The 19138-nt window shown below is 43.1% G+C and overlaps 1 protein-coding gene across 2 annotated transcripts in view; it reads left to right on the top strand.

The window, feature by feature from the left end:
• Nucleotides 1–12172, top strand: part of GABBR2 (gamma-aminobutyric acid type B receptor subunit 2) — a 2296575-nt gene extending 2284403 nt beyond the window's left edge. For both annotated transcript variants that reach the window (XM_069620609.1, XM_069620608.1), the window contains exon 19: nucleotides 8163–12172. In XM_069620609.1, the coding sequence (XP_069476710.1) occupies nucleotides 8163–8328 (166 nt within the window). In that variant the 3' untranslated portion in view covers nucleotides 8329–12172. The remainder of the gene's footprint in view (nucleotides 1–8162) is intronic.
• Nucleotides 12173–19138: the final 6966 nt, after the last annotated feature.

Raw genomic sequence — 19138 nt, 5'->3', positions numbered from 1 at the left:
GCGCGGCCTGAAGAGTTGTGGAGGCATAGTTTAACATTAACATTATTATGGCCCAGTCAAGGAAGCAATATAGATAGGCGGGTACTTCAGCCCAACACGGATGAGGGTTCACATGAGCTTCTTCCTTGTCTCTATGATTAGGCGTCTGGTAGAAGCTGGTTTTTGAAAGATCTGTATAGGTTGCAACATGGAGGATCTTGTCTTTTGGCTAGAGCTGTCTCTGTTGTTGTGGCTGAAAAGGATCAGCATCAGCATTAAAAAACTTGGGACTCCGCTTTAGTTGTGATGCATGGGCCAAGGAATTGTAGCTTTTACAGCAAACTGCTGTGTCAGTGACTAACAGGCCCTCTTAGGGTCCTGCCCAGGGTGGTTGCTGAGAGTTCATCCACTGGTGCTGTTTCACCTTGAACCAATCTCTGGACTGGATGTCATGACATGGGCCGTCGGGTGGTTCTGGGAGTGCTGCAGAGACCTGTGAATAGAGAGACTTGACAGCAAACATTAGTTCCTTACAGTATTGCAGGATTGTGCCATCGCTGAAATTCAAATCAAGCTCTGTGGGTATAACAGGTAGAGAGCAGGGCATTTTCATGGGTCATCCCGTTAATAGTTCATGGGAAAAGATGCGATGTTCCTTATGTGAAAGAGGTGAATGGTCAACACGTCAGGCCATATGAGTCCTGTTTCCTGACATGTTTTATAAATACTATTTTTGAGATCCCCGTTCTTCCTCTCAACAGGCCCACTTGGTTGTAGATGATATGCACATTTCTGTTAATAACTGTGTAATGTTCAACGCACTGCAAATGTTGGACTCAATTTAACCCGTAAAATGGGTCTACTATCACTATCAATAATCAATGGAAGTCTGAATCTGGGGATAAAATCCTCCAGCATGTTTTCACCTGCAGTTATAGAATATGCATGTTGGCATGGATAGGCTTTCACCCTCCCCGTAAACATATCAGTATGTAAAAACAAAGTACTTGAAGAATGAACACTTGTGCATCTGTGAGGTGAAGACCAATTGAGCATTGACAAAGGGGCCACTTTCAGTTTTTATACGTTGGCCAATGTTATACTTCAAACATGTAATACAGGCGGAGCAATAGTGTCGGGCAATTGAAAAGAAGTTTGCAACAAATCAGAAATTATGAATCTCTGCAATCATCCTTCCTTTTGAGGTGTGGTCAACAGATACCTTCACCCTCAAATGGTAGGGTAAGATTGATTGGGGCACAATGAGTCAGCAATCAGCTGCCTGCCTCGAGCGATCAGAACATTGAGCACAGCCCTTCTTGGTCCAGAATTGTTTTGCTGCATGGGACATTGTTTGGACGTCTACCAGGCGGGAAAGAAAATCAAAGGGATCACTGTAATCAAAAATACAAATAGATGCATAATCAGGAACTGAGCATCCAGAAAGGGCCACTTGTCAGGTGAAATGGTCTGAATGACCATTTTTGGTACTGACATCATCAGAATTGTGCTGGTGTACTTTACATTACAGGAAATATTGCAAAAGGAAGAAACAATGCATTTAATAAAACATCAACAAAAAGACCATTAGAAGTTGGGGTAACCTGGTAGATGAGGTAGCCCCTCTCCTCTGAAACTAGTGCAAAACCCAAAAGGCATACTTAGTGTTGGTAGATATAGTAACAGAAATGCCTTTGGGCAAAATGCATGCACATGTGAGGACAACCAGTTCAACTACATGTATAGAGCAAAACAATGGTATGGGGTAAGTTTCAACAACTCAATAGTGTTTACAAGCATAATATCCTGCCAAATGTACTCCCTTAGGATCACTCAAACAAGCGCCATTCACAAAGGAAATGGAATCAGAATTTTGAGGAGGTACATCTTTTGAGTCAGTGTGGGTTGTGGCATTGATAGAAACAACAGAAGGACAATTATGGTGATCAGCGTCTGTGTGAATCGGGAGGTGCGGGAGGGGAGGGTTAAGATTAAGCACAGTACAGTCAGCAATAGAAATGTGGGCAGCAGATAATAAAAGTGTTTCTTCCGTAGTATGAAGAGAATAAGACATGTGCAGAATTCTGCCCGTTAATAGCAGAGACAGAATGTGTATGGAGATGATGAGTGAGTGGCCTAATACTATTGTTTTGGCTTTTTCAACCAATGCATCAGCAGCAGCCCCTGCACGTAAAAAAGGGAGGGAAGCCTGATGCCACTCGGTCAAGCCAGACGTTGGCATTATGCTACGTTCCTATCGAGACGTTCATGCATTCGGGTCAATTGCAGGACATTCTCTTTTGTTCTCTTTGCGTGTGTGGATTCTGTCCCGGTTTACAGTTTTTTAGGAAATTGGTTGGGATAGTTGTGAATAGTGTATCATGGTTACTGTTCATTTCCACCATATGTTGATGTGTATCAGGCCAATGGAGTGCAGTCAAAATGCAAATGCAAATGCCCTGTGGGTTTAATACCTGCATGAATTGTCCCAAATTGGAGAGGGTGTGATTATAACAGTTATCTATTACTTTTAAATCGTCTTGTATGCTTTCTGGATCTTCTCTAAGTTTAGGGAATGTGTTTGCTGGATGGCAGAGGTCTGCAGTGTTTCACGGCGCCTGGGCTGAGCAGCATGTCCTTGGTCGTTTGCCACTGGCAATGTGCGAATATGGCAAATGATCTGTGTTGAAAGTTCAGCAGTAGAGTATCTGGCAGGACCAATGACCTTGAAAGCGAAGCAAGGTCAACGTGAGCAATGGTGTCACGGGTCACCTGAGTACATCATGGGGGACAGGGAGTATGGTGGTGGTCTAACACTTGGAAAGCATGCAGGATGTTGGGGTTGCCTGGGGCTGTGGGATTGTGGTGTGGGGGGAAGGGTGTGAATATGTAAAGGAGGGTGAAGAATGTTGGCAGGGGATGAAGGGTGAAGGAAGGATATGGGAGTGGGCGGGGCCAGGTAATAAGGGGGTGTTGGTCTAAGATGTTCCCAGGGCATCACTAAGTAAGCAATATGTGTGTAGGGTACAGAGGAGTGTGAGGCATGCAATTTTTCTTTCATGACGTTCAGATTTTCTTTGAGTGTTTTGTTGCTGTCTTTAAGAGAACAGGTGTGGCTTTCCCTGTTCCACTTCTCCATCTATTGGTGGCTCTTAAAATATTCTTCCCTCTGCCCCCGATATATTTTACACCCAAGTTCCTCTTGAGCATCTATTGCATGTACCAATTTATTTCATGAAGGGGAACTGGGGTTCTGAGTCATCGCTCCTGTAAAAGTGCCATTCTTCTAGATGTTCGCATGAGGCACTGACATCATTGACGAACATGGGAAATGCAGGTGGGCCTTTTTTTGGGTGACGATCGATAATTGGCACTCCCTAACCCCATTGCTCACATGCAGGAAGGGGTGCACATGGGCCTCATCACAACTTGGGCGGTAACGCCAGCGCTATTAGCGCCGGCGCTATCTGCCCTACCGCTGAACTCCCCGGCGCTAACAGCGCCGGATCACGAGTTCGGCGGTAATGTTAATCCCCATTCCCCATTTAGCCCATTCGGGAATGCCCCATTCCCCATTGAGCTCAATGGGGAAATGTTGCGCTAATACTGCCGGCGGATTTCCCACCGGCTGTATGAGTGCGAATTTTCGGTGGATTTACGCCTAGCTCAGAGCTGGGGCGAAATCCGCCGAAGTCCTGATTTGGCGGACCCTTAAATCCGGCGGTAATAGCTCTGCCGCCAGATTTAAGGGTTACCGCCAAAGTCGTGATGAGGCCCTAATGGTAAATGGCACAAACAAGGGAGGGAGGGAGAGGGGAAGGACACTGTCCATGTTTCTTTGTGGAGAAGAGAACATATGTGATAATGAGAGCTCTCAGTCAACAGGGAGAGACCACTGCTACCATTGGAGAAGGTCAAATAGGTGGTAGCAGAAACCACTTTTATCACTGACAGAGCACTACTGAATTAGAGGATTAAGATGGGTGGTAACGGAATACCACCAGAACCCTAAGGCTAAGGGAGGAAGACAAGGCTCATAGCTATTGGATTCAGACAGGTGAAAGAAAGAGTGGGAGGACAGGGGTTTTAAGGCAAAGGCATTACTCAGATGAGTTCAAACGCCTAAATGTACTGAGAGAAAAGTTAACATGGCAGAACACATTTAATTAAGAAGAGCCACAGGATGGTATACATGTAAGGTTTCGAGAAAAGGCACTCATAATGTTGGAGCGAGGATGTTACAGACACTGATCTGAAAAGTTAACTTAAATAAAAGGTTGATTTGAGGAAACACAGGTGACAAGGCAAAACCTACGAACAATAACCCAGAGTAACCCGACAGCCACATAAAAGACTTCTTACCTATAGCGTGTGAACTGGAAAGTCAGCAGGTAGCCCGTTCTCGGGCATCAGAACAGTTTTCCAGTCAGGCGAGAACAGGTCGAAAGGCACGATGAATGTCACAGATAGGTTTCACAGAATCAGTTTTAGGTTTTCAGGTCAGCAGTAAACTATCAAAGATGCCATGTCACAGTCACACACAGAGATAAAAATCACCAAGCGCAACCTGTCTATCTGTCCTACTTCTGACACGGGACCGTCAGTTTTTATAAGGCTTTTGTATAGTTAATAAGAGCCTATCGACAAGCAGACCTGAAATAAGACATCAAATTGCAAACTAGGGGCCCTTTTTCATGGAAAAAGGCACATAGATCCCACAAAGCCTCTGTGCCTAGAACGACTCTGCACGGCCCATCGCACAGAAGAAAAGTTGTGCGCTACGTGCATTCATGGAATTGTTCATGCAAAGTAACCCTATGCGCAAGTCGCGGCTGGAACACCCACAACATGACCACACGCAGAGCCTTTGCAGCCATGGATACAGACATTTGTACACTCCTCGCGTGCAATGCAATGTACCCAGGAAAAACTGCCAGCGAACCCCCACAAACAGGCCATCACCCCGGTGGGGAGCCGTGGGATCCCCGAAACTATTCAAAGCACCCCCTCAACATGCATACCACGCATCGTAAAGATTTTAATATCCCAGTACATATGCATACAAACCCCTGTATACCATTCCTGCACCCCGCTACACTGCTTACGCACACCCCCAAGTCCGATTGGAACCCGGACAGCGTGCACGCACCCCTAAATTCAACATCCGATCTTATCTCCTTGCTGTGATTACTATGCGCAAGTGTCTGTAGGCCTACTTTCGAGTGGTGGATAGATCAAGTGCTTTGCGTGGCCATTTCCTTGATGAGAATGCGCAGACAGATCCATGAATACGCTTGGTCATACGCATTTGGGGGCGTGCGATGGACTGCCAGTGGGTGGTCCCTCGTAACGCCCACATTTTCCCTTGTTCTTCCCATTTTGCATGTTCTGCCCCCTACTGGTCTATGCACAGGCCATGTCAACGATATGCTCAGTGTCTCGCGCAAGGTACTCAGACACTCGCAGAGACCTGCCGAGCCTGCACAGAGTTTCCACAGAGTACTACGAAAAAGTCCAGCACGGACATTCCATGAATTGTCAAATGGGGTTTTGCACACAGTTTGGCATGCAAAGTCTCAAATTACTGTGCAGATAATTCCATGAATCATGGTCTAAATAATCATTTACCAACATACCTCGCTTGTGGTTTCAGAATATAGTATGGACAGTTATTTCTCCTAAACCAAGAGCACGCTGCATTATCTGTGACACATTAACTAAAATACTTCCTGCTGCTGTCTTTGTTTGTTTGTTTGTTTATGTATTATGCGCACCAGACCCGAAGGTATTAGGGCGCAGAAGAAGGAAAAGAGGGTTGTTCAGCTTAGGTTACATTGCTGTGCGTTACAGTACAAAATAATAATAAACAGTGTTGGCTTGTATCATACAAGAGGGCAAGGGCTAATGAAGAGCATCATGCCACAGTTACATAAAATATATACAATTATACAGATACAGATATATATATATATATATACAGTTATACGCAGTAGTGGACAGTGGTGTGGCGGTGTGGTGGAAGGTCAGATGTCATGCTTCTTAATCCATTGGGTGAGGTTAGATCTGAAGCGTGAGTAGGGCATGTCTTCTCTTAAGGAGGGTGGGAGTGAGTTTCAGTTTTGGGCAGCTTTGACTGGGAAGCTACTACCACCAATCTTTCTACGTTTGTATCTAGGCACAAGAAGTAGATTAGTATTAGCTGTTCTAGAGGGTCGATTAGTGGATTGTCTCCGGAATCTGGAAGTAAGGTACTGGGGGGCGGCCATGTGTAAGCATTTATGAATTAGGGAGGCAGATTTGGGGTAGATTTTATCTTTGGTGGAGAGCCAGTTGTTCGATCTTCTGAAGTCAGATATGTGAGCTCTCTTGGGAATGTTGAGGGCTGCTCTCAAAGCATTGTTTTGTAAGATCTGTATCTTATTGATAATGTAATTGTTGCAACCTAAGTGTAGGGCTTTACAATAATCTAGTTTAGATAATACCAAGGCTCTTGCTAGAGTGATGCAATTGTTGGGTGTAAGGAAAGGCTTAGCTGCTCTAATTAGCTTAGACGTGTAGGCGGTGGCCGAGGCCATGGATTTCACTTGTTTTTTGAAGGTGAGAGTAGAGTCAAGGTAGAAGCCAAGAGTTTTCACTTCCTTGGCTACTGGGATATTGTTACTGTCTATGGTGAAGTTAGAATATAGATGGCCTAATTTATTGATATTCGTCGTAGTGCCCAAAATGAGGAGTTCCGTTTTGTCACCATTCAGGCATAGTCCATGAGAGGCCATCCATGCCTGGATGATGAGGTATACTGTGTTCACAAAGGCCAAATCCTTGTCGTAATCTCCCGTCAATGGGATGAGGATCTTTCTTTACCAACAAGGCTTGTTTCTAAAGTAGAGAAATATTAGTAAGAAAAACCGTGCCGATAGCTGAGCCTCTCATTTTTTACAGGTGAAAGGGCGTGTTTGTGCAAAGCTAATGTTGCTTGCAAGAAGTGCTGCATGTCTCCTGATTGCAAGAGATGCCATGAGGTCTAAAATCGAGATCCTACAGTTTCATATCTAACCAAGCAGTCTTTTCCCTCGTCTGTGCCCACTTCTTCCTTTTAAAAATGTACATTTTCCAGGCAGGTTCCAGTAGCTCTGTTTTCCCCCAGCTATTAATATGTCTGGCTTCTGGTCTCGATCTAGCTCTGCACTGGGTTCCATCCTATTGCCACGTATAGTGCCTTTTGATAGCTCACCGATGGAAATCATGTATGGAGTTGTGGGTTTATGGGTAAAAAGAGGGTGGGAAGGGAATTGGGTAGGGTAATAGTGAAGAGGAAGGAGGGGCATGGGTCGAATTGAAAGAAATTGAAGTTAAATTTCACAGTAATCAGTTCGAAGTAAATTACTTTTAAGTGATTTCCATTGGTGAAATGAGATGGAACCGTTTGCCTCACATCATCATGTGTGTGCAAGGGAGAGGATCCCAATTCATCACGCCTTCTATTACCAGGGACAATCTAGTATTCATATGTGTCCCTCGCCTTGCATGGGTATATTTTCAGTGGCAATAACGCATTGTGCTAGGTTAGCTATAAGCCCTTTTGGTCAAACCTGGTGTTTTGGAAATTGATCTGTCTGTGCCACGTGTTAATGGTTAGCACCTGCCCTGGAGGGGCCCAAGAATGGATCCTTTTTGGCCCTTCTCCCTTCTACCAAGGCCCCGAGACTGACCATGGGCGGGCCTGAACCCTCACATGCCATCACCAAATTAAATGCGCCTCGCTGGCTGTGCGTCTCCAACATGGTGGCACGTCCCACTTTCTCCATGTCACTGCATCGATGTGAAAGAGAAAAAGGCAGGGCCAGCTGCACTTTACCCAGATACCTCAGGGTTAGGTGCGCTCTACAAATAAATGAAATAAACTAAATGATGGGACTGGAATTAGTAAAGGAGAGGAGCCACAGGAGTGGAGTGTATACAACAAAAATCCAAATTATAACTGCAGTTTATGGAGGGTGAACCTCAATGTGGGATGTGGGACTGTATTGCCAGTATTCAAGTCTGTTCAGCCCATATGTGTTGGAAAGTGTTTGCTGTGCCTCTCTACTAATATGCCACAGGGAACGCTGAGCACATGGTGGGACTATTGATTTAAAAAATATATGTTACATCAACTAATGCTGCCATTTTCTTTTTCTCAACAGCATACAGCGCCGGCTCTCTTTGCAGCTGCCCATCCTTCACCATGCGTACTTGCCATCCATAGGAGGGGTCGACGCCAGCTGTGCCAGCCCGTGTGTGAGTCCAAGTGCCAGCCCGCGGCACAGACATGTGCAGCCATCTTTTCGAGTCATGGTCTCAGGCCTGTAGATAATGGAAGCCGAGAGCTTCCCGGACTACTATTTGAGCTCCTCACTGACCAGACTCTGCACACGTGAAGAACTTCGCTACACACATGATAATTGCTCCTACCACTGAGGAACTCAACGTTAATGCCATGTCCGTGGGAGTCCCACTGTAACTCGTGCAAACAGAGAGAGAGAGAGAGTGCAAGCGAGAGGGGGGGAGCCAGCGACGCATGGCGGAAGACCCCAGCCTTATTTTTAACGTCTGTTTCTTCGCGCCGAGAACAAAGTGACAATATTTCTTCCCAACCGTTTTAAAAGCAACAAAACGAGGCGTGACGCATTCCGAATCTTGCAAACGAAGGGCCAGATGCAACAAGGAGCAGGGGGCGGGGGAAAACAATGGCAATGAGGCGCCGAGCAACGTGGCTGCTACGAAAATGGAACTGCACACTGTATTTTATATGAGTATGTAAAAGGCAATGTGAATGCAAAATATGAATGAGAAAAAATTGATCTGAAGTTTACAGACGTTGTGCTGGGCTGGATGGAAGCACACTGCTCAATCGAGCACCCCCTCCATGGAAATTGCAGGGATGGGGGAGGCTGTCGTTGGAAGCCACTGCGTTGGTAGCACTGCGGTTCTCCGTCACGTTGTACCCGTGCCCGCTGCTACCAACCAGAGGTGTGTTGCTTTTGAGCCAGAGCATTTTTTTTTTTGCAGCACTCCAGAGAGGCGCAGCGACTGCCATGTTTCCATGCAGACCATCTGGGACTTTATTTTTGACAGTTTCTGCACCTGTTTTTTTTTACAACAACAAAAAATAAAACCCTCTGGTAGAAAAAAAAACGACTCGAAGCCCTAGGACTGACTATACTCAGGAGGTCAGGACAGATCGGCGGCAAAGCCTCAACGTCACAGAATGGAATTATTCCTCACGTGTTCTGTGTTAAAGTTATTGTATACAGTGCCACATAGAGAAAAGACTTTTTTTTTTGGGCGGCAAATGCAGGGATGTAAGCTACACTTCCGATTGTGTAAGTAAAGTGCAGGCCAGTAATCCCAACAGTTTGCGTATAATGTACACCTTTGCCTTGCACATTGTGTGTGTGAAAGTCGGTGTCGAGTAAGCCAGGTTTGCCCATAGAGTATTCTGTAATAATACAACAACAAGTTAAGCAAATGTTGAGAAAGGATGTATTTTTGCGCAGCCATTCAAGGTCTCAGATGGTAAGCACTGGCTGTTTATACCTGACGTAAAACGGCACCGATTTCGAACCAAAGTGAGTTACAAGGCATTTTAGTCAGAAAGCCAGTCTGCCCCGTGTTCAGAATGCCGACTGGCTCGGCGAAACCACTCGTGTGAAAATACCACTGCGTGTGAGGAGAAAGGGGGACGCTAAAGTATTTGCACATTTCTTTTTGTTAAATCAATTGAAAGAGTCATTGCAGGATATTGTGTATGTGTCTCCTTGTGTGTATCTGCTTCTGAACCACTCTTAGGGGTCATCTGCCACGTGACTTCACTTTGCAGCTTCTACCATCCGTGTTCCTGTCTTTTTTTCTCCTAGTGCTTCCTATAATTTACATCGCAGCTTCCTCCCCTTGTTTTTTTCGCTCTCTTTCTTTGTGTGAACTTCTGTAGGAGGCCTACACGCCGCACAGTGAATGCCCCAGCTCTCCTTTCTAAAGGGAGATCCAAAGCTTCAGGAGGCTCTGGGGGTTGTTAAACAGGAAACATTTAACATCCGGGTTTCTCAAAGTTCATGATCCCAAATTTGCCTCACAAATCAGCTTGCCAATGCCATTATGCAAGCACTGTCACTAAAAAGTATGCAGGTCCTTGTGTTTTACCAGGATCTATGACAGAAGCTGGTTTCTAAAATGGCAACTGCAATTGAGGCTGCTGGTGATAGTCCTGTGTCTGTTTTTTTGCAGCAGGTAACCCCCTGCACCACCTCATCCCTACAACTCCTGTCATTTTTGCCACTACACCTCGCCCCCTCTAGGATAGAGAAAGGGGTGCCGCTGACTGCTCTCAGTACTTAAATCTCAGCCGTGCAACTTAATACTGTGTGTGCGCGTGCACGCGGGTGTATGAGAGTTCAAGCACCCTAAACACCAGATCTTATAGACAGAAACACATGATTGTGTACATCAGGCCTCCAAATCAGTCCTCAAAAGGAGAATCCACCACTTGTTTTCCAGATTTCCATGCTAATTACATTGAAATGAAGTGAATCCAAATAGGAGCTATTGACGTAGTCAGCGGTGACCCTAAAAACCTAGTGTGGCTGGGATTCTCAAGGCCCCGACTTGGCGATCCCTACTGTTTTAAATCATGTTTTAAAGCAGGGCTGTATAACCCAATTCTGATCTTTCCAACCAATGAGACCCCTGTCTGGCTGTTTCAGAAACCCTGATCTACTTAACAGAGGGTACACAACTCTGTTCCTCGAGGGCATAAACAGGTCAGAATTTCATTCTGTACAACATGAATATTCATGAGCTAAATTTGCATCCAATGGATCCAAATGGGAAATCCTTTAGCTATTCACTGGTTCTCCCAGCAACTCAATAGGTGTGTAGATTCAAGGTGTCAGAGTTGTTCGCCCACTGACTGTAGGTTTATCAACAAGGATACACCCTGAATCCATGCTCCCTACAACGCAAATGAGCCCGAAAGGATCAATCAGCCCCACAAGGTGCAGAGAGCCATAAGCATTCACTGAGAAGAATCATTTTCAGTCAAAAAGAAGCACCTTTGCTGATACTGAGTCTGTGCAGCCTCAATCGTTATGTTTACTATTGGGCCACCAATCCTACTGATCAAGAGGGATCCCAGGTCCTGCCCACCTTGCATCCTCTAGTGTGCACTTAATTTGTCAAGCCCTCTCCTTCGGATTGGCCCGTGACCACTTATATCATCCCATAGCGGGAGAGATATTTATGAAGGAAACCAGCATTGTGTTCATTAACTGAGGAAATTACCATTAGCCATTGGGCTTGAGAAAAGCGGTATGGACATCAGTCACTTGCAAGAGCCCATGCACTGTACAAGGGTGATTCCAAACTTTGATATGAATACATCTGTTATACTTTGTTTTCTGATGTGTATGTATATATGTCTTATATATACATGACTTTACATGGGTATACGATGATGGAGGTAGCCTTTTAGATCAGCCTTATAGGTATTAACACGGCTAATCTCTTAATACGTACTCTGCTACATCACCCAACCACTGCGCATTCAATCTGCCACTCAATGTGTGCTTTCCAGTATTTGCGTGCTTTGTTCATTTCATTGGGAATTATGTTAATTTAATGGACATGTCACTTAAAAAGGGAAAAAGGACAATATTGTACATAATGTAAAACACAAAAACAATCTGTAGAAATATTACTCTATCATAGCAGGAACACAATCAAAAGTATTGGACTGTTGGAGGTGAGTGTGTGTGTCTGTAACTATTTGTGACTACTGGCTGTGTGCAGTTTACTAGGATTAAACCACGCAGTACCTTCTCTGTCTCAATGCTAACATAGGTTTTTGTTTTCCCCATGACATTTTGTTTACATTTATTTTCAATTTTCTGGCAACCCACCACGCCCACAGGAAAGTGGCAATAGCTATTTAATGTTTCTGTTCTTTTATACCACAGCAAACATGTACTGTAAATTCATGGCAAGGTTGTGCCCCCAATGGAACTTTCCAATGATGTTAGTGCACAAATGCTTTAAACTAGACTGGGACTGCCAGGATAAAATGTAAATGAAACATTTCTTGTACCCTTATACTGCATGATATACATTTTTAATAAATCGTTGCAAATCTGTTTTTATGAATAAAATTTGGAAAATCTAATTTTTGGCGTTTGGTGTCTAAAGATCCTGTCGGCAAAAAGTGACCCTAAAATAAAGTAGCTGTATGGTTTGAACGCTGGTACAACATGGGGATGAAGCTCCGGCTCTAGTTTCCGGTCTATGGCTACTGTTTTTAGAGTAATGACAGCTTTCCAATTCTATCATGTACTCTTGTAGCACTGAAGAGAATTTTGTGACAATTTCCAGATTCCTACATTTTCGATCTGATATTTTCAAGTCAAATTTATATTATCCTGACATAGTTTCCCCAGATCAATGTAAGAAGCGGTGTGATCTATTGCATCACAAAATGCTCACACTATTGTAAGGTAATTCATGGTATGATATTATCAGCATATATTAGTGCAGAAGACACAGGGGGTTGATACATTCCAAGAATTCTGCTGCACTGTTTGAAACCTTCTGTATTTCATTAAAGGGACATCAAAATGTCACATGTTGCTCCTGTGATATCCTGCTGAGTGCCAGATGTGCTAAAATGTGTAACATCAGTCTTTTTGGGGACGGGAAATGTAATCTTGGTGATCATTCTGGCGTTGTGCTCTTGGGCATGTGTAAGATTGATGTGGGTGGGGTGCACGCAAGCATATCCCATTGTACACATACATATGCGTATTTGTATTCAACAAGTATTCCTTTATTCAACAAAAACATGCAACTTTAAGCGACATCAAGCTTTCAATGTAAAATTACTGTAGTATAGAATTGTGGCTGTTACTACTGTTTCTTTATCCCAGGTTTGAGAGGGTGTGAGTCAGTGACTGTAGCCGACTGGACACCCCGCTCCATTTCTCAGGGAGGAACAGGAGTTTGAGCGTTGGGATGGAACTATGCATCAATTAAAAAGCCTGCAGATCCTTCTCAGTCAAACTCCTATGAAATTGTAGGGAGGCCTGTCCTGAATTGCCCAACAAATCATAAGGACAGACTTTGGCACAGCTGATCGTGAGAAAGGTGGGAAGGAATACACACAGTCAATGATGATAACGAAGCAATGCCAAAACACATGTTCAGGATATCTGACAATTTCTTCATAATAAATCATTCTGAGCTGGGAGTCAAGCACCCATACCCACAGGACTCGGAGACTGCTCCTTTCTCTGCACGTCACGAAACATAGGGACTCAGGCAGCACATCTAAGAAAATATCAGACTTGGTGGTATAAAGGAAAACGGTGGGAAACAGCCCAGTTGGTAGGAACATTGAAAACAACAAATGCAAGCATCAATTAAACAAAGGCTAGTATAAAATAGCAGTTGCGCATTAAAATGCAGGTCTAAGATTTAAGCTTTCAGAAACTGTCCTTGGATGACTGCATTCAATTAAAACCCATATTGTCTTCAAAGAGAATGTAGGAACGTGGAGGATTTGAACAACGAGCAGAAAGAGAGGACAAATACAGATCCCAGGATAATACCTGATTTAATAATGGCGAGAATCTAAAATTAAGACTTGCAACCATGCATTACTTATCGACCCAGATTACAGGAAAACCTCTATCCTTAATTCTGCCTTGCTCGGTAATGCACTGATCCAAATGTTTATCAAAACAAACAGGGAGTAACAAACATGCCAGAGACGCCGAAAATTAGCCCGACCTGGAGTGCCAGGGCTGTGAAGAGGCCTCATTCATGGATGCAGCAAAGCAAAAAATAATGAGCTCATGGATCATACAAAAACCTCCTATAAACCATTAAAATGATAGAGACTGAATGAGAAAGGCTGAGATCAAGGCTAACGGAAAGCCAAATAAATAATGGAAAGTATGTTATCCTGAAGTGAAATGAAAACAGTAAAATAACCAGCTCTATTGAACAATGAGCAACCCCCCCACTGTTAAATATAGGCAATAGTAAAAATTCCCACCTCACCGAGCCCAAAGCACTAGGCATGGGCAAAAGCCAAAGAAAAGGAGGGGCCTAAAGAGAGTGGAAAAATAGAAGAGGTAAAGACAAACATTTCATAGACAGTCCCAGTTAGGATCACATTCAGGCAGGAGATGTCATTCCACCGGATTGTAAAGGAAGCACGAAGAAGGCAGGTTCCACAAACTCCATCAAAGCTGGCCGCAACCATAGCTTTACACAAGACAGCATGGCCATCTATAACTTCCTGACCGAAAGGCATAAATCAATATACCATAATCATCAAGTAGTCTCCAATATAAATTAGAATATCGGTTCTCTTATGTTAAAGTGGCTGAGATCGGGAAAGATAATGAGGTTTTGGAGTGCCTTATTGTTGACACTGAACAATGGAAAATCTCTGTGAATGGAACGCTGACTTCTCATAGTAGGCTGATTTCAGCCTTATAAGATCAGGGTGAGCACATTTAAAAACCAAGCTTCCCTCATGATCATTCAAATCATCAGGCTACTGGAAAAAACAGAGTGAACAAAAGCCGATAACAAACCATGCATTGGCATATTCCTAACAGACACCGTCTCATTCTCAGATAATCAGGATATTGCAACGCAGATCAAGTGAGCATATAGCGATCCCAGATGAAAAACCTGTCATAAATCTAGCCAAGAAGGATCCTGGGTAATCTTTTTTCAATACACGGGTTAGAATGATTACAATTAGCACACATCATTAAGTGGCTTGTGAGTTGCAAAACCATCAAGGCTTTTAACCATTTTAAAAGCCATACTTAAATATTTTAAAATCCTTGGTTGGCTTTGCAGCTCACAAACTACTAAAGGATTTGTGCCAATGTTAACCCTTCTTACCTTTATATTTCCCCCAATATATGCAATGCACACATTCCATCCAAAATCAAAGTAATGGATAATCATAAAGGACATTAAATATTAATTAGAACAGGCATTAGCTCAACCACAGATAAACAATGGAAATTCATTCACCAATAGATGGATTAAAGAAAATGCTGTTATTGCCTTCTAAAGGTAATCTCTAAACCTACATTATATCTGATTAAGAGACTAAAATCAGCAATATCCTAAAGAAGCAGCTAATCTCACTCCAGCCTCGAAAATTAAGACAAAAGATAGGAGAGAGGAGAAAAGAGAAAATGGAACAGATAACAGAACAGAGGAAATTCCTAAATGGAATGGGACAAAGAGTCTGATTTAAGATATAAATCAGTTCTTTAGTAGAATAGCTGTGGCCAAACTCAACCTATCAACAAAAGACATTTGTTATACATAGTGTTAACAGTAGGTCAGGATCCACAGAGTAAGAGCGAGGAAATCAAGACATAGTACACTAACTCATGTAAACATTATAACAAAGGTAAGCCATTAAAGTATAACCCTACAGTACATGTTAAGCCAAATTATTTTAGAGCATTTCCAGTTATAATAATCAAAGTATAGAACATAACTAATCCAGGAGACATTATCAGAATAACAACCTTTAATGTAAATGCACTTAAATCCAGAAATAAGCATTTAAATATATTAAGAGAACTTCAAGAAATTAAGGCAAATACAATACTTCTACAAGAGAGGCACATATCTAAATGAGAACAGAATGTATTATAATATATTTATTATGTGCAGAGTGAACTGTGCACAGTTGTGTAGCCGAGCTCTTGGCTACAGCGGAATCTTTGTTTTGGAGCTTGTGCTACTGTGGGGAAGCATTTGATCATGGCACTAGCTCTGCCCACTCAATCTGCCCGCCAGCGAAGAGCACCAGGCAGTGTGCAGAGTGTAGGTGACAGCAGTCAAAGGCAGTCGGATGCGGAAGAGGCACGAACGGTAATCCATTGAATCTATCACGTATCTTGTACCCTTGGACATTATTCACATAAATCTATGACTTAGGAAATACATTGATGCCTAGTGACTGATCGTGCTTTTTGCCCGTTTCTCATATGCCTGAACTCTTAGCTTCAGATGTTAACGGCCCATTTGCTGAAACGGTGTTAGTTCCAGTTGCTAACCCTGCTACTATTTGTGCAACCGATCGGACAGAACAGACTACTCCAATCAGTATATCTCATAATATGGCAGGTTCCACGCTGGCAGCAACAGCACCTACTTTGAGTCAGCATGTGGACCCGGTGGCCAGTGAGTTTACCTCACACAAAGATAACATAGTGCTTTTGGAAAATGGCACTTTGAAATATTCCTTACCTAAAACTAGCAGGAAGGTCATCACAGATTTTTATTATAAAGCTGGGTGCAGTACAGAAGCTCAGCCTCTAATAGCATCCATCATCAAGAAACTAATTATATTACTAACCACAGTTTGTCAGAGCTCGAGAGCGCCTCGATGCCTTTGGCCTGTAGCGCGCTCTACAAATTCAAATAAATAAAATAAATAAATAAAGAGCTGGCCAAAGACAACAGAGGGAGTACCTTTTCGAGAAACAAAGTGTCCGACTCTGCCAACTGGACTAATAAGGGAGTCCATCAACTGGGCGTGTCAGAAATAAAGAGGACATGGAGTCATTTTTCAACAATACCTTAGGAGACATGGATTAGTCCATTAAGCTAACTTCCCATTATCTCTGGCACTTAATACAGTGCTGAGTTCATTTGTTTCGTTTTATGACATCATTAAGTTGGAAGTTAGATGGCACTTGCTTTTCCTGAGCGAAATCAAGATTAAGCTGGAAATGATTGACATAAGAACTAACTCAATTAAGAACAAGGGAACGGATGAAGGCAAAAACATCAACCATAAGGATGTGCAGACTATATCTGCGGTGGACTGCGTTGCTATCAGTAATTCTAAAGATTTCAGTAAGGACAGTGGCACGCCTCTTAAAGAGACACCTGGGACCAAAGAGACCCCTGCAGTTTTTCCTAAAAAGGCAACTAAGTGATCTTAAAAAGGCAACTAAGAATTGTAAAGATGGCAGGAAAAATAACATCAGACACCCGTGAGTAAAATTCATAAGAAACCTGCACACGACGGAGGAAGCTCCCTCTATACATAGGGCAGCGGTCTACAGTGACATCACAACAGCCAGAAAGAGACTGTCAAATGTCCACCGGAAAAGCCGTTCACAGCAATCTTACTTTAATGCCAATAGTGTTACTGTCTCAGGCACCTTTGCTTTTAAATAAATAGTTGCGCCTTAACAAAGGGTCTCGGGTAACAGATGAAGATCTGGAGGCCTATTATTTATATAGCGCCTGCGGCGACATAGGCTACTCGAACACAATCACATTCAGCTCAGGATTGTGATATGGCCTTTTCTTCTACGCAAGAGTATAGGCAAAAATCTGCCTATTTTATTGAAAGAGGCCGCACCACCCACAGCCGCATCAGTTCAAACGCAAACAAATGAGTAGTCCCCTAGAGGGTACCATAAATAACGCCAGTTTAAAATCTTGCCCAGATAGGTCTAATGACCAGGATTTTCCTTGCCCGCCTACAAGTGTCAAAATGGATTCAATCTTGAGTAGCCCAGAAAGCTGCAGTTTCTTTTTGACTCAGTTCCTCTAATTACTTTAAACTGTCAGAATGTACTGGACCTCTTCCATGCGATACCACACCTATGACTTTTAACTTCGGTGGATATTGAACCAGTCTTTTTCCCAGATGAGGAGCAAACTGATAACATTAAAATAAAAAATGATTGTGAATATGCTTCTAATTGAATCCAATACCCTCCAGCAAATGGGTCATGAGATCACTATGTATGACAACTTAAAGCGTCAATATGGAAGGTCTTACGACAGCTCTGGAGGCCAGCAGGACGGGGGGATTTAGGGGATAGCGGAAAAATAAAGATTGGGGTAGGACCATTGGGTGGCAGATGCGTGCAATTGCCAAGGGACCCTGATAGAGCACCAATCAACACTGACAACTGGTCTTGGTTGCCTCACACCTTATCTACAAACGTTAGGAAATTAGGTTCAATGGGAACCGGCCTTTAGCACCACCAAGGTGGTGCATGATCTCAAAATATTATCATGGAACTCTAGAGCGTTTAATAGTTCTATTAATAACTTTACTGGGCGAAATATTTTTAATAGGCATTCGCTAATTCTCCTGCAGGAAACATAGCTGACACCACCATTGTATTCTGATGGATTTCTGATCTTTCAACAAAATGTGATCCACTCTCAGGTTGGCAGGCCATCTGGTGGTTTATTATTTGCAGTAAGATCCAACATTAACGTGTGGTCTGCTGTAATGATTATCATGGCATACTTGCAGTCAAATGTTGCTTTAAGGGAATCCCAAAGACATTGTCGTTTTTCTGATTTCGTTATATTGGAACTCTGCTCACACTCAGCTGCCTGAATTTCTTGCTCAACTTAATGTGGTGCTTACTGATTTCAAAGCGGGGTCTGATGGTACTCATGTTATAATATGCATCGATTTTAATTCCGACTGTAGGAAAAATGATGATTTGGAAGGTCAACTTGGGTATAATTCCAAGAGTTTCAGACTAGGAAAGAAATGGAGAGAAGTCTTCTCAGATTGGGATTTACATATGGCTAATTGCAACATAGCAGCTGACATACCAGCTCTTGCCACTTGGTCAAATGGAACTGATTCCTGGTGTATGGTTTATATGCTTTATCTTCTGACTTGTCTGCACATTGTAAGAATTGTATGACCTTGGTTATGAAGGCCAGTGACCATAAAGCGCTTAGTACTATCTTATTTATAGACACTGGCCATGAAGTAGCAGAATACTTTAGTAATCTGACTTTACAATCTAGTGGATTTAGATTATCTACGAGAGTTGCTAATGATTATGCATTTAACGCTAGATTGGGGCACAGAAATAATCATACTTCACCAGATGGTAAAATGATGATGGTCACTCGTGATGTTTTACAAAGTTAATACCCGATTGTAATCAAGTGATAGGAACCGGTAAAGTTTGTCGGAGGCAGCATATTCACTGCTTCGACAAAGTAGTCTGGGAAACGAAAACTCAGTTAAGACAAGGCTGACATCTGACAGACAAACAAAGCGTGACACCTAAGGTAAAGACTCAAAAGAAACGCC

This window comes from Ambystoma mexicanum, chromosome 5q (genome assembly GCF_040938575.1).
Source record: "Ambystoma mexicanum isolate Mex_15411 chromosome 5q, UKY_AmexF1_1, whole genome shotgun sequence".
Taxonomy (NCBI): Eukaryota; Metazoa; Chordata; class Amphibia; order Caudata; family Ambystomatidae; genus Ambystoma; species Ambystoma mexicanum.
Note: the sequence above shows the minus strand (reverse complement) of the source record. Positions and strands in the feature narration are given on the sequence as shown.